Raw genomic sequence first — 17,049 nt, forward strand, 5'->3', positions numbered from 1 at the left:
AGATCAAATAGTCAAACAAACACAATATCGAGAGAGCTCACAAACGCATTAGGAGGATTGTATACCTGGCACTTTTCTCTAATAATAGCTACCTCTTGATTTTGTGGTGCAGTTCAGGCCTAACCAAAATAATGCATCAATACTGTACTCTGCCAGCTAATTGGATAAAAAAAAAGTCTAGCAGGTCGCTTTTGGAAATGTCTCATGCTGAAGAGAAGACATGTTTTTGCTTGGAAACAGCATTGGGTAGGACTGTCTACAACAGTTACCACGCATCTTTTACCACGAAATACTGTTACAACGAAACTATTACAACGCAAGTGTATTTACAACGCAAGTATAGGTAAGTTTATCTTTTTTATAAAACATTTATTAGGGGTATTGGGTTATGGGGTACAGGAGTATTTTTAGGGTTCAGGGCGAAGTTTAGGTTATGGGGTACAGGGGTATTTTTAGGGTTCAGGGCTGGGTTTGGGTTATGGGGTACAGGGGTATTTTTAGGGTTCAGGGCTGGGTTTGGGGTACAGGGGTATTTTTAGGGTTCAGGGCTTGTTTTGGGGAACAGTGGTATTTTTAGGGTTCAGGGCTGGGTTTGGGTTATGGGGTACAGGGGTATTTTTAGGGTTCAGGGCTGGGTTTGGGTTATGGGGTACAGGGGTATTTTTAGGGTTCAGGGCTGGGTTTGGGTTATGGGGTACAGGGGTATTTTTAGGGTTCAGGGCTGGGTTTGGGTTATGGGGTACAGGGGTATTTTTAGGGTTCAGGGCTAGGTTTGGGTTATGGGGTATAGGGGTATTTTTAGGGTTCAGGGCTGGGTTTGGGTTTTGGGGTACAGGGGTATTTTTAGGGTTCAGGGCTAGGTTTGGGTTACAGGGGTATTTTTAACATATATTTACAAATTCTTAAATAAAAATTAATATTAATTAAAATATTTAAATAATGATAATAATAATTATTAGTTACATTATTTTAAAATATGATATACTTACCTATACTTACGTTGTAATGGTATGCGTTGTAATAGTATCTGCTTTGTAGTGCAATGCGTTGTAAAGGCATTCGTTGTAAAAGGTCCTGCGTTGTAAAAATTGCGTGGTAATGGTATGCGTGGTAAAAGTATGAGTGCTAACGTCATACATCCGGTAGGACTGGTTTCTCTGTAGTATCGCACAATGACATGGTCAGTTTGCTGCTCATAGCAAATGTTTTTAAATCACTCCTTTCACTAGGCCACTTTGGGTCTATAACCCAGCCGCTCAAACTCTCCTAACTGTACATCTGAAACACCAGCTACTTGGTCCCGCGAGACCCTGTCACCTTTCAGTTGTCCACAACATTGAGCTCACATTTTTACCAACTTCAGGACTATCACACCTCCATGCTACTAAGACTCCTCTTTTCTAGTCCTGGTCTTTTCTTTCACAAGTCACTGTCTTCAAGTCTATTGTGCCATTAGGTTGAACGGGAATCAACCAAAACAACAAGTCTCAGAACGGACTAATGTGATGAATGAAACTCTACACTAAACAAAGATCTCTTCACGACAAGGCATCATGTGGCAACCATAAATATGTGTTATCTAACAGGCCATGTACAAGGACAACCCAACATTCCTTACAAACAAGCTTCCCTCAGTTGACAGCACCCACAAGGTCCTTCAAGACCAGAACCAAGGACAATCCCTGCAGGATGACGACATTCATTTAGTGTTGTGTCCCTGCATGTCTCCAGCCAGACCTTCCCCCACCTTGATGCATCTCCGTTAACTCCCTAAGACTAATTTCAAGGTATAGATCTATTAAAAATCTATGGGAGTTCTAAAATACAAAGGCAACCCGTAACCAATCCACATACGTTCAAGCATATAACTTACAAAATGATTCAGCCTACCCAGCCAATATTCCTCTGTGCCCAGCCCTCCTACCGTCTCCCCTTATTGTTCCTCAACTGCAAGACCCAATTTGGATCCTGGATCCCAAAGATCCACCCATCACACCATCCGGACTAAATAGAGAACATTGGCTCCGGTGGCTACATTGCTGGAGTACTAAAATGTAAATGGATACTTGTATAGCGCACTACTCACCCGCAAGGGTCTCAAGGCGCTTGTACGAATACTGCTGTGGTACCCATCCTGGCTTTCCCTGTGAGGCGTCCACTCCTGGGCACCCACAAGGTGGAGGCCAGGCATCCTTAGCGTTGTGGAGATTAAGCAAGCTTTTGCCCAGAGTTGCAGAGTGGGACTCCATGATTGGAATAGGCACCAAGGCGAGAATTATCAAGTTCGTGGAATTTGAGCCCAAGACCCGCCGAGGCGGGGAATTGAACCTCTGCATCAGGGTCTGCCGCTCTAACCATTGAGCCACACTTCTCCACGCACTGGAGAGTAACGTAAGATAATTAATATTTCTAACACTATTAAAAGCAGCACCACGGTCCATGTGACATTTTTGGCATGTAAGAAGAAACAAATAAATATTAATAAGCACCCCTTCGATTCAGTGTGAGGGTTCTACATGGTGGATAAGCTGCCTCAACAGGTTTTAATGGAACGATGCTTAAGGACAGTGGATGATACAGACCAATCAATGGTACTTACAGAAGGAACAGTGGCAGCGATGGGGATCATAGCTACAGAGACTGCACGGATGAAGTTGGTAACATACTTCTGAAATCTGGACAGCTCAACTTTTCTTATTGCAAACATCTGTAGAAAAAGATACCTTTGATTTCAAAATGGGAAACAGCTGGTTGCTGGAAGAAGAATGGCTTCAAAGTTTAAAAGCAGCAGAAATCCACTAACACAAACACCACAAACTTCAGATAGAGAACACCCAAGTGTACAGTAACACATGTACATCAATATTGCTGCCTATCACACTGCTCACAACTATGCCCGCTACCCACTTATGTCATATACTACATACAATTCTTTAGACTGTCAAATACAAGTTTTTCCCAACACTACAAAGCACCTAGAAACACAACAGAACAAGGCAAATATCTTGCAATCTAGGAAAACAATGTGCGGAATATTTAACATACTTTGAAAGGCTCTACAGAAGATGTGCCTCCTCAGAGCGACTCATGGGCAGGCCCAGGGACCCTGTGAGCGAGGCAGAGAGAGGGTGGACATTTCGTGACTCAGGGCTTGTTACGGAGACAAACATAGGTAGATGTTTTGTGTACACCTGCCAGTGATGAAGACAAGAATTGAAAGCAATCTTCTTCATAATGAGATTTTAAAAACAATCACCTCCACGATGAGCAAATTCAGGACCCCTAGCGAGATTGGAATAATCCACGTGGAATCAGGAAGAGTGAGGTCAGGAAACCACAAGGTGCCGCCTTCTGCTAACTGCATCCGAACAGATTCAACTGTGAACCAAAAACAAGTATTCAGCTCTCTTATTGAAACAGGATTATGCATAGAAGTATTTTCAGTAAGAGACACACATCCAGTAAAAGAAACAACTCTCATTAGAAATATATGTTCCCTCTCAGTGTTGCATTGATGGCTCAAACGCGTGAGCAAAAACAAAGTGTAGGTCATTAAAATAAAATATTTGATCTGTCATGCAACTGAGTTGACCTAATGTTTGTTTGAGTGTGATCAAAGGCTTTCAGGCGTATCTTCAAAGTGTGACATTACAGTGGTCAAATATGGTTAGTGTGTCCCTGCGGCAATGACACTGAATCCAAAAGTATTCGTCATTCAAAATCTTCCTAGCTAATGAATGTATTGATGATAAAGACTAAGGGCCCTATTCAGAAAAGTAACTTACACTTTTGAATAAAGTTACACTTTTGAGTAAGTTTACTACGTTTCAGTAGTCACAAAATGCAGTTTTGTAGTTACTCCACTTTTGTGGCAACCACAGGTACTGCAACACCTTCCCATTTCAAATGAGGATAGGGACTTGAAATAAAACCATATAGGAAATAGGTTAAATTAAATTTAAAATAGTGAAGCATATTAACATAATTTAATGTTAAAAAGTATGCAAAAACAGTAAATATGTACTATTGAATTATAAAATATTTAATGTTTTGAATTTAAAAAATAATGTAACTATTAACAAAACCACAAGTTACTACAAAAGTGTAATTTGTGAATACCGAACTAGTAAACTTACTCAAAAGTGCAGTTTTTGAATCAGGCCCATGATTCGCTCTGTACTCTCCCGAAAAGCTTTTACTTTTTATGTGTCTCTACCAAGTTTACCAAAACCACAAACCTTCACAGGACATTCACTGACACAGATAACCTGGTCATATGGCCTAAAATAAGGAAATATCCAAAAAGAACAAAGGTTTAAAATAATAACTTGGTTAACTGTACCTCCAAAACAGAAAACAAAGCTAAAGTGACAAGGTATAGCAAAAAAACACAACTACAGATATCAAGCCAACAAATTTGAGTTAATGATGGAAATCCTTTATGGCGGATGCCCGAAAGAAAGCGTTACGATAAATTCGGCCACTGAAAGGGTAACTTTGTGACTGGTTCCTGGTGACGCAGATAGGAAGGAAGAATTTAAAGAAGACACTTATCGCATGGAATGTCCAGACAATGTTACTGTGTTATCTTGACATTTTACCAGTCCACTCAGTCTACATTATTAATCATATATCGGATCCCTCAGTGACCGATAATATACACAAGAGTGAATCATCCAATTGTCAATGGTAATGATTACCACATACACAAGTTTAAGGTTAGAAAATAATGGACATTCTCCTACAAAGCATTTTTGAATTTGAAAAATAAAAATGCAGATTGTACAATTTAACATAATATACATGTGAAACGTAATACTAGCAGGCTGCTCCAAAAGATGAAATGTGAAAGATGCAAAGTGTTTGTGAGACTCACACATAGTAGTATCAGGGAAATATAGTGGGCATTTACATACAGGTATGGCTACTACAGGTTTAGTTGCATCAGCTGCAGAGACTAATAATTTCCTCTGGGTATTGTAACTAAGGAGTACTGGCAGTTCATAATGTAGGAAGCGGACTCTTTACATAGTATACCAAAAAGAGGTATACTGTGCAAAGAGTCCAGGTTTTCCCTTATGAGTGGGCAGGGAGCTTGCTCTAGCAATCATAAGGAGCTCTTCTGGGGTGATAGGGGGTGGTCAAGCAGCCTTGGGCTTAACAGAGTAGTGATGGACTTCTGCAATACATACAGTGTCAATAAATGATGCACATGACTCAATAAGTAGATCCAGACCAATTTATAAAGATAACTCATCTTTATATATGTTTCGGCAACAAGATCAAAATCAGGTAAGTACATTTTGAGATAGAAATACTTTTAGGTCTCAAAAGTGACAGTGCAATTTTCAGAGGCGCCAAGTTATTGTATGGAAGGAAAGAAATCCTGCATAGAGGTACTTCACAGCGACATACAGGACCAATCTATTAGACTTAAGGCGAGTATGGGGCAAGGTCCAAGGCCACACCAACAGGTCACCTCAGGAGGCTCTGAGACATCTGGGTGCAGAGGCGAGTTGAGTGTCCAATGTTAGTCAAAGTGGATTGGTCAGGTCGGAAAGAGGCTACATGTTCAGGCTGGGAAGCTAGTTAATCTAAATCAACGGGGGAGGGGGTCACCCGATTTTTGGGGATGTGTGGACAGTTTTGGCCCACTTCTACTTGGTCCCGGGGCGACGGGTGCAGAGATGTCTTGAGACGTCAGGATTTTTACAGCGGAGTCACTTGCAATCAAGGAGGCTGCACAAAGAGGCTGAAGGAGGCATCTAGGAGTCCCCTCCTGGCAAACCCAAGGTGGGCTACTTCTCTGGAGGTCTGGGGGCCAACGCTGGTACCATTAACCCACTTCAACTCGGGCTTGGAGCGACAGGTGTAGTGGGCTTGCTGGAGTTTTCACAGTTCTTTCTTTGATACCTGCAGGGTGTAGGGGGAACAGCTCTATTGCTCCACAGGAGTTCCCGAGTCTGGGCAGAGTACCATAGGATACGCTTGGTATCCATGAGCCGAATGTGCCTTAGAAATGTTCAAATGTCACCTTTTATTCATCAAATGAAGCTAGCTCATACTCCACATCACATCTTACAAACCTAAAAAAGCCAACATAGCTACAAAATGATTTAAAGTGAAGTATTAATTAAAGCCCTGTGCGCTAAGGTTTACCAGTGCAGTCGTTTTAATTAAGGCTTACCTCCAAAGCTAGCAGTAGGAATGCTGAAGTTCCTGAGGGCCAAAGAAACAAAGACCCATATTGGGATCTGAATCCAGATCAGGAGGCTGGCCTTGAACGGATGACAGTTATCGCGGACGTACAAACCAGATATGATCCTTCGGAGATTTTTCCTGAAATGGAACCTAAAAGGAAAGCAAAATGGTCGAACCGTGAAATAGCTCATTATTTATACTTATTTCAGAGACACACAAAAGTTTTAGAAATCTATCGCTGTGAACAAACAAAACAAAGAAGATCCTTTTTTAGGAAACGTAAGAAATGTGAAAAGGTGTCATAACACGAACCTTTATCCCCGCCACACAGTTTTTCGGACACCCAGGTTGTCATGTGGGAGTAGAAAGCCTCTGTAAACCCCACACAGTAGTAGTATGGCAAACATCAGAGCAAACATAGAAATAGATTTAGTGAGATAAAAGTGAAGACTCTAAGAACTGTACAATTTCTAGTTAGTTGGGAGATCCGGACATTCTATAGATAGTTGGAGGATCTGAGATTAGGCTTGACAGGCAGCAATAAGACCCGGGAGGCAGTTCACCCATGGAAATCTAGCAACTAAGCCACAATCTCAGCAAGCCCTGACACAAGAACAACCCGATGCACCCGTAGTGAGCAACCGGCAGGAGAGATAAGGATCCTTGCAAGGTGTTGGTAGAAACACGGACTGTGTCAGTAACAATAAGATAAATCAACATGATATAAAGTACTTCTTTATCATACAATCACTTCAGAACAACAAGTGGTTTGAATATTTTGAAGACAAAGCATGAATAAAAATTAATTTAAACATTTCAGAACAAAAATCTACAGAACCAAAGGCACACCAGCAGAATGAGGTGACAAAATTATATGTTCTCAAACTCACATAAAAGAAGTGAGGGCACATTTGGCCTTTAGTAAGCTGCTCAGGGTGATCTTAAGGAATTGAAGTGTCTTGGAATAGTAATCACCAGAACAAGCCTTTGTTGTAAAGGTCTCTACTGGATACTGGACAATATATTATAACATCATTACATTGAAAATAGAAAAGAAACCCAATCATTAATGAGACTTGTGGGTAGGAAAAAGAAAGACAGTGTGTGACATCGGGATATTAATGCACTCGACATCTAATACAGAAGGCCCTTTAACCCCTTCACTGCGGCGGCTATTCCGCCGCAGTGCTAAGGGGGCGGGGCGGCCGCATGCTGGTGACGGAACCGCTCCGTCACCAGCGTCGGTTGACCTGTGCTTGTGACTGAGCGGTTCAGTCATGGCCCGCCCCGCTCAATAGAACGTCAGCGCAGGCGCGAAATTCGCGCCGCACAGGCCCGCCGAGCGGGCCATGACGGAACCACTCCGTCATCAGCACAGCTCACCCGTAGCTGATGACGGAGCGGTTCCGTCATCAGCACTTAAGGGGTTAAAGTACAAGCCAGGCAGCAACTGATGAAAACACAACAGGTGCCCTTTCCAGAAGACCATTTTAAAGTATAGCGAGTTACACACTTACTTTGCAACTTTCTCAGACCAGCCCTTCTGTTTTCCATACACCGATACTTCATAGCGGAGTTGCTTGGCTAAGTTGTCTATCTCAGACTGCAACTTTTCCACCTAACTAGAGAAAGAGAAGATTTTATAGGCAATCATTTAGATGTGGAATTTGATAAGCTATATTGTTAGAACAAGTATCATGTCTACCACCTAGAAAAATGGTACACATTTCACAAATCCAGCACCAAGACAGTAGTTGGAAATACATGACCTGTGTGGAGTATGTCAATTTGAATGAAAAAAGTGTGCTCGATTTGTCGAGATGTCCATCGTCTGGGTATGGATGTGCGTTCACGAGGCAGATCCAAATGACTGCTAAAGCACCTAGAGAAACACAATTCTGATTACACTTCACAATGAGACTTAGAGAGTGAAGTACTACCCAAAGTGATTTTAGCGGTCTGAGAAGAGTGACCCGAACGATTGATATATATATACACATATATAGCGGTGGAATATCTATGTTGACACAGGAATGCAGTCTGTAGATTAACTAAGGGATATCAATTATCTATTCAGAAATGGATTCGCCATTTTAGAGAGACCCATTAGAAGCAGAAATTACATTTTTTTTAATTCTATGTTTAATGAAAATAGATACATCTGAGGATGTGTGGAAGTTTTTGTCCACAGTCTAGTCTTTTAAATAAGGATTTTACCATAAATGGATTTTGCAATCAAATAAAGGTTTACATCAATTTCTGTAGAAAGATTATATGTTTATTTCCACTTGTCACATTCCTATGGTGTTGAGGTGAAGAATGCCAAGGGTTAAATACAAAGGACCAGGAAGTGAAATTGCGTACAAAGATAGATGAAAGGGAGAATGACTCAATGGTTTTTAATAGATTTTACACTCGGAAGAGGGTAAATTGAATTTACAAAAGGGTAAATACGTAAAGAAAGTTTTGGGCCCAATGTGTTGAAGGGGTGGCAGCTACTACTGAAGATTTAAAGGTAAACAAAGCTTCCAGCTATGCCGGGTTCCCCCTCAAACATTATAACTCCTCTGCTAAGATACCGTTGCCCATGCGAAAGAACTATACAGGAACTTATAAAATTGAGGAGAGTTGCACGCTATCCGAAGTGGTCTATATGGTGGTTCACAAACAAGGAAAAACACGAGTGTGTTCCTTTTATAGTCCCATTACATAACTAAACAGAGACGTTTATGAGAGGGTGACAGTTTGGAGTACATGCTTTCAGCCTCAAACACGAAAACCTTTGACAACATAAGGAGACTAGATCATGCTCTCAAAAAGGTTACTAAAAGAAGATGGCAAATATGGTCTTACTGGATGCGAAGAAAGCCTATGACAGGATGAGCTACACATTCATAGGCACGTAATGTTGAGATTTGAACTTGGGTAGGAATATAAATAGACTGTTGGATGGCGAACTATAAATCCCCTAACACATGTATTATGTTTAATGAGAAATTCTCGGAAACCTTAACAGTGTTCGAGGGGCACAACATCAAGTTTCCCATTACTGTCCCTGTTGTGTGAGCTGGCAAGTGAGGAATTGGCAATTAAAATAAGAGCCACAGAATAGAGCTGGGATATCCGTTTTGAAGTTGCAAACAAAAAGATATTGGTATTTACATGTGATGTAATAGTTTCACTCAAGGACCCAATGGTATTACTCCTACCTCTGATAGAAGAACTAGATGAAGATCTTCCATCTTGGGCTTTAAAATTAAACGAGAAGGTCAAGCTACTACACAACGACCAAAAAGATACAAATATTTTCCAAGTAGAAGTGAGGGCTTCATTCAGTATCTGAAATATTTGCATATCAGCCTCACCCCCATTAAGCTGGATAGTTCTACACGGCCAACATTACAATATTTTTAAGGAATTCTTTGGAAAGGTGCTAGAACCTATATTTATCCTGTGGGGGATAATGTTTAAGATAAAATGAATACCATACTCTTGTTAGTTACTTTTAAAGGACTTTATACTTAGACAGAAAACACATTTGGCAGAAAACCAGAGGGACTATGAAAACAGAGTAAAAAGTCAATCAATCAATCAGGGATTTTTTTTTAGAGCGCACTACTCACCCGTGAGGGTCTCAAAGCACGGGGTGGGGTAGGGCAGCTCGGTCATCCGAAAAGCCAGATCTTGAGGAACTTCCTGAATTCTTGCAATGTAGGGCTTCGTCTGATGTAGGAGAAGGATCTGCCTCCCGTTCTGGCTCTTTAGATGCAGGGGATTTCGGGCCAAGGCTAGGTCAGCGGAGTGGAGGTTTCATTTGGGGATGTAGAAGATTAGTTGTTGAGGTATTGGGGTCTGGTGTTGTGGTGGGCTTTGTAGGCATGTGTAAGCAGCTTGAAGGTCACTCTTTTTTCGACGGGAAGCCAGTGGAGGTCTCGTAGGTGCTAGCTGATGTGGTCTTGTTGTGGGATGCGGAGGACGAGTCTGGCTGCGGCGGTCTGGATGATCTGGAGTTTGTGGAGTAGAGATGTGTTGATTTCGGCATATAGGGTGTTTCCGTAGTCCAGTCTGCTGGTGATAAATGTATGGGTGACTGTCTTCCTGGATCCGTGCAGAGTATGCAGAGGGTGTTGAAGCAGAGGATATGGCGTTGATCTGTTGGTTCATGGTGAAGGAGGAGTAGAGTATGATACAGAGGTTGCGGGCGTGGTCTGTAGGAGTGGGAGGGATGCCGAGGGCCACCAAGTGTCATCCCCACGCGGATCGGGTGGATACGAGGATGAGGATTTCCATTTTCTCTGAATTGAGCTTCCAGCAGCTGCTGCTCATCCAGGTTGCGAGGTCCTTCATTCTTTCCTGGAAGTTGTGCCTGGCGATGTCGGGTTCCTTGGTGAGGGAGAGGAAGAGCCGGGTGTCGTCGGCGTAGGATACTGTGCCAAGTCTGTGTTTTCTGACAATGGTTGTGAGGGTGGGCATCTCTTCTACATCTGTTGAAGAGCGTGGGGCTGAGGGATGATCCTTGGAGTACTCCGCATCTGATCTCTGTGGGTTCGGAGAGGAAGGGAGGGAGTACAATTCTTTGAGTTCGGCCGGCGAGGAAGAAGCGGATCCAGATGTATAAAAAATGAAAAATTGCATTGTGGACAGGCCCAACCACAGTGGTGTATGTTGTACTAATAACCAGTGTTGATTTCAAATTGTTGAAACTATTTTTACATTGAATAGCCTTTACTCTGAAATCTTCCCCTTTTTCATTTTACTTCACACACAAGCACTTTCTCTGCACCCCTTTTCCCTGAGCAACCTTCCATTTCGAATACATATGGTAATGTCTTCACCTTACTTGTGCATTTTTTGAAAAGGTTAAAAACGAAGATTTCTACTAAAATAACAGTGGGTGTTTTCTTTTTTTGGTGCGTATCGATGAATGTTTATGTTATGCATTACTTACTATTGCTGAATATTTGACCAGCAAAGTACCTTATATTCTAAAAATAATTTTCCTTTGTGTTTTTCGAAGTACGCCTGGGACCACTTGTTGCTCATATTAAATTATAATGTGTGTCTGTGTGTGTGTCCCCTTACCCACGCTGCTCTGCAAAGGCCTACCATACCAGAAGTTAACAGTAGTGATGGTTACATTGTCTCTGGGCTGTGACAGTGAAAGCCTTTTGCCCATCTATCAAAGACAATTAAAGCCAAGTCCTGACAGACAATGCAATTTGTGACCGTGCAGATGCTGTTGTATTGTGGGCATTATGCCAGAAGTGCTGAGGTACCGGCAGTGGCTCGATTTCTACGAGATCTCCAGGACAGACAATCATTTGGTGGGCTCCATAAATGCCCGTGTGGACAAGCTCAGCAGACAGCATGTGACACCAATCAAAGGCATCTGCACCCAGGGATGGCTTCACCCTGGGTATATCTTTTTGCTAAAGCTAAAAACACGCCTCAAGGACCTCTGGGAGATGCAATGAGCTGGCAGTGGGACTACGGTCTCATATATGCATTTTTATCACTGCTGTTTCCTCCAAGAGTTCTGAAGGTAAGAAGGGAACGAAGCTCCTCTCATCCCGATAGCTCTAGATTGTCCCAGGATAGAGTGGTACTCCCATCTACTGAGCCTGTAATTTTATCCTCTCCTCTTTCGGCCTCTTTGGGAGACCTCCTGTCTCAGCAACAGGGCAGCATTGTACACCTGAAACTACATCTCCATGCCTGGTGATTAACAGAATGGTTTAGACATGCTCACAAATGTGATGACAGAATAGCTGCTTGGCACCATTATGCAAAGTCGTGGCTTGGTGCGAGGGCTGACCGTCTGATATTTGTTTTTTCACTAGCCCAGCAAGGCTTTGATGTGGACACTGTTAAGGGTTATTTTTCTGACCTTTCGTTCTGTATGTGTTGCCTGACCCACACTCATTGTGTAAATCACCAATTGTGATGCGCCTTTTAAAAGGGCTCAGATGTGTACAGGTTTCTCCTGCACCCTTTGTCCTGACACTTTGGGAACTTAACTGATGTGCACACTTTTAAGCTTATGCACAACTGTTCCCTATGACTGTTGACCATGCAGACTATTTTCATTATTGTGATTTCTGCTATATGCTGTGTCAGTGAGCAGCAGACGCCGTCAGTACAACCACTGTATTGTATAACTCCTTCACTGCTGACATATTGGTGCCTCAGACTCTGGCATAGTTTCTACTGAAAGAGGTGTTGCCTCTCCAAGTGGGACAGGACATCCATCCCCATCCTCTTTCTTTGCCACATACTTCTAATGAGGAGGAGCTTCAGAGACTGAATATAAAGAGGGTCCTTAGCTTTTAAATAGACTTGACTAAGGATTACCAGGTGAACAATCAGCTTTTTCAATAGGTTTGCTGGAGCAAAGAAAGGAAGGGCAATTCCAAAACGGTCCCCGTCTAGATAAATTATCCTATACATTAGGATTTGTTAGGCCCTGGCCAAGAAGGAGGCTTCTGGGGTCTTTGGGCACCTTGCACAAGAATCAAAGCCAGAACAGCATTGGCGAGGGGTGTCCCGGTGCTGAAAATCTGTTACGCTGCTACATGAGTGTCCGTCCACACTTCACCAACATTACTGTCTCGACTCAAGTCCGCAGAGACGGCCATTTAGCTCACTTGGTCCTGCATGACTGCCTAATGTAAAGTCCACTCATCACTAAGTGGAGCGTCTGAGAGGTGCTACTTGTATCTATTCAAAAGATGAAACATTTGAGGTTAGAATTCGCCTACATAAAAAAAAAGGTTTTTACCTTACCACATCCACAAAAGACTCACCAATGTTGGCAGTGTTTTATTCACATATACACCATAAAAAGCGATTTAAACCTACATTTGACTGGAGTAAATATCGAGCAACAAGTTTTCTCCTTGTGTGCTTGCATCCCTTAAAAACATTACTAGAGATGACCTGTGATCGGACCCACTCATTCTCAGAGATCTCTAGGCACACAAGGATGCCTGCCACTCTAACGTCTCACCTCCAACACCAAGTAGCACTCTTCGCTCTTCAGTCCTAAGAACTGTCTCTTTGTATATTATTACTAAAATGTACAATATTTTTCGAACTTCTGTCTTGAGGGTTTACATTTCTCTTCCTTGCTGCATTGGAAATATTAACCAACAGCTGCCTCTGCAGCACTCTTTACATTGACTGCGATACCCCACCCCTACCTAGAACTTGACCATGCCAGGGCTCTGCATAAAGTGTTGAGCAGAGTGACAAAACAAAATAAAAGACTGGCAGAGCGAAATATTGAACGGTTGCAATAACGTAATACAGTATTACAAAAGCATTTGATTTCCAAAATTGAAGCGACTTGACTGCTTTTGCAAACACACTACATTTCAATTTTAAATGCATGGAATTTCCTCTGCGAAGACTATCAGCAAGCCCAGCATCATAGGCACACTGACCGCTTCAGAAGCAAGCAGCAAGCCAGAGGGGACCGTGGCCCGTCTCCACACACTCCACCATTGTTACAATGTTTTACTATGGTCTAATGGATGGCTGTAACAGTGACATTCTCCACAAACCTCCCTGTGAAATTCGTTTAAACAAATGCCTGTTGTGATGAACTTGTGGTGGATACAATATGCAATAGTAATTGGTGGAAATTCTCTGGTCATAGTGCACACTTGAATAATGAACCCTGTACTCATTTTTGACTGAGGAGACTAAACTGCACATCATACACAGAGGCAGTAGCAAACGTGTGTTAGTGTTTCACATTTTGTTCACATTAATGCATTCACCACAGATTCAGCAGAGCAATTCCTCCACAGAGCCTGGGCAATAGATCGCTTGGGGAACAGAACAGCATTTGTGCCGGTCCTATATTGCTCCACTTGGTATTGTCTGGAGCCCACAGAAAGTGCACAAGTATTACAGGGAGTGAAAGACACTACTTTGATCCTCCTGTCTTTAAAGTTATTGCACTTCACGTGATTAGACGCTGCTCTGCTCACCTTATGTGACCACCTTCAGATAGGGTGACCAACTGGCATTGGTGCAAATTCAGGACGGTGAGTGTAAAAATTCAGGACAAAGGGTCAAAATTCAGGACACAAATTCAGGACAGGAGGTCAAAATTCAGGACAAAACTTCAGGACAATAGGTACGTTTTACAGACACATCAGAGGTTGCGTAATAGTATATAAGTAAGCCCAGCCATTTCCAAACATATTCAATCATTTGCAAACCTACCCATCATGTATCCTTCCATCTATCATTTCACTCAACCATCCCTTCATCCATCCCCTCATCCATCCTTTCACTCATCCTCCATTATCCATCCATCCATCCACCCTTTCACCCTATCCATCTGTACACTTATCCATCCACTCTTCATCCCATCCATCCATTCACTCATCCATTCAGCCATTTACCCTTTCACCAATCCAGCCATCCTTTCACTTACTAATCCTTCCACCCATCCACTCTTTTAGTCATCCATCCATCCTCCCTTTCTCTCTCCATCAACCCTTTCACTTAGCCTTCTTTCCATCCATCAATCCACCCACCCATCCATCCATCTACTCATCCACTCATGAATCCATCCATTGCCCCTATCACTCATCCATCTATCATTTCACTCCTTCACACATCTATTCATCCTTTTGTCCATCTACCCTCCCTTTCACTCACTCGTCCATCCTTACACCCACCCTTTCACTCATTTCTCCATTCATTCACCCTTGCACTTATCAATCCATCATTTCACTCATCCACCTACCCCCCATCATCCACCCACCCACCATCCACCCACCCACTCATCCATCCTTTCACCCACCCACCATCCAATCCATTGATCCATCCTTTCATCCACCCACCATCCACCCACCCACTCATCCATCCATCCTTTCACCCACCCACTCATAATCCATCCATCCATCTTTTCACCCACCCACTCATCATCCATCCATCCTTTCACCCACCCACTTATCCATCCATCCATCCTTTCACCCACTCTCCATCCATCCATCCACCCACCCATCATCCATCCATCCATCCATCCATCCATCCTTCCCCTCATCATCCATCCATCCTTTTCCCTCATCATCCATCCATCCTTTTCCCTCATCATCCATCCATCCTTCCCCTCATCATCCATCCATCCTTCCCCTCATCATCCACCCATCCTTTTCCCTCATCATCCATCCATCCATCCATCCATCCATCCATCTGTCCTTCCCCTCATCATCCATCCATCCTTTCCCTCATCATCCATCCATCCTTTCCCTCATCATCCATCCTTCCTTTTCCCTCATCATCCATCCATCCTTTTCCCTCATCATCCATCCATCCATCCTTCCCCTCCTCAACCATCCATCCTTCCCCTCATCAACCATCCATCCTTCCCCTCATCAACCATCCATCCTTCCCCTCATCATCCATCCATCCGTTCACCCCCCCTCATCATCCATCCATTCCCTCATCATCCATCCATCCATCCTTTCACCCACCCCCTCATCATCCATCCATCCACCCTTCCCCTCATCATCCATCCTTTCACCCACCCCCGCATCATCCATCCTTTCACCCACCCCCTCATCATCTATCCATCCATCCTTCCCCTCATCATCCATCCATCCTTTCACCCACCCCCGCATCATCCATCCTTTCACCCACCCCCTCATCATCTATCCATCCATCCATTCCCTCATCATCCATCCATCCATCCTTCCCCTCATTATCCATCCATCCATCCTTCCCCTCAGCCATCCTTCCTTTCATCCATCCTTCCCCTCACCCATCCATCTATCCCATCCATTTATCCTGCCCCTCATCCATCCATCCTTCCCCTCCATCCATCCATCCTTCTCCTCATCCATCATCCTTCCCCTCCCCCATCCATCTATCCCATCCATTTATCCTGCCCCTCATCCATCCATCCTTCCCCTCCATCCATCCATCCTTCTCCTCATCCATCATCCTTCTCCTCATCCATCATCCTTCTCCTCATCCATCATCCTTCCCCTCACCCATCCATCCATCCATCCCATCCATCCATTTATCCTGCCCCTCATCCATCCATCCTTCCCCTCCATCCATCATCCTTCCCCTCTTCCATCCTTCCTTCCTTTCATCCATCCTTCCCCCTCACCCATCCATCCATCCCATCCATTAATCCTGCCCCTCATCCATCCATCCTTCCCCTCCATCCATCCATCCTTCCCCTCATCCATCCATCCTTCCCCTCATCCATTTATCCTTCCCCTCATCCATCCATCCCATCCATTTATCCTGCCCCTCATCCATCCACCCTTCCCCTCCATCCATCATCCTTCCCCTCATCCATCCTTCCTTTCATCCATCCTTCCCCTCACCCATCCATCCATCCATCCCATCCATTTATCCTGCCCCTCATCCATCCATCCCCTCCATCCATCCATCCTTCCCCTCATCCATGTATCCTTCCCCTCATCCATCAATCCTTCCCCTCATCCATCTTTCCCCTCATCAATCATCCAGCTACCCTTCCACCCATACATCCAGCTATTTACATTTTCTCTCCATCCTTCCCCTCACTCATCAATCCATCTATCCTCTCTCATTATCCATTTATTCAATCTTTCACTCATCCATTCACCCTTTCACTAATTCATCCAGTCATTCACACATCCCTTCCCTTACTTACTCGCCCACCTTTCCATATTAATTTTGAGCTGAGCCCTTTTGAGAAAAGAGGCCCATCAAGAACTTCACCCTCGCTGCAGGGGCCGTTCCAGGACTGGGACAGAAGCCACCCAGGGCGGAGACAGGATTATTATTATTATTATTATTATTATTATAGAGCGAGTAGTCACCCGGAGGTATCCC

General features: G+C 43.5%; 1 protein-coding gene across 1 annotated transcript in view; it reads right to left on the reverse strand.

The window, feature by feature from the left end:
• Nucleotides 1–17,049, reverse strand: part of LOC147725963 (cytochrome c oxidase assembly protein COX18, mitochondrial-like) — a 43,228-nt gene that overhangs the window by 8,074 nt on the left and 18,105 nt on the right. The window contains exons 2-5 of the mRNA XM_086960085.1: nucleotides 7,719–7,819; nucleotides 6,188–6,351; nucleotides 3,257–3,378; nucleotides 2,600–2,707 (exon numbers count right to left, since the gene is read on the reverse strand). Coding sequence (XP_086816211.1) covers nucleotides 2,600–2,707; nucleotides 3,257–3,378; nucleotides 6,188–6,351; nucleotides 7,719–7,819 — 495 coding nt within the window. The remainder of the gene's footprint in view (nucleotides 1–2,599; nucleotides 2,708–3,256; nucleotides 3,379–6,187; nucleotides 6,352–7,718; nucleotides 7,820–17,049) is intronic.

Source organism: Lissotriton vulgaris, chromosome 3_1 (assembly GCF_964263255.1).
Source record: "Lissotriton vulgaris chromosome 3_1, aLisVul1.2, whole genome shotgun sequence".
Lineage (NCBI taxonomy): Eukaryota > Metazoa > Chordata > Amphibia > Caudata > Salamandridae > Lissotriton > Lissotriton vulgaris.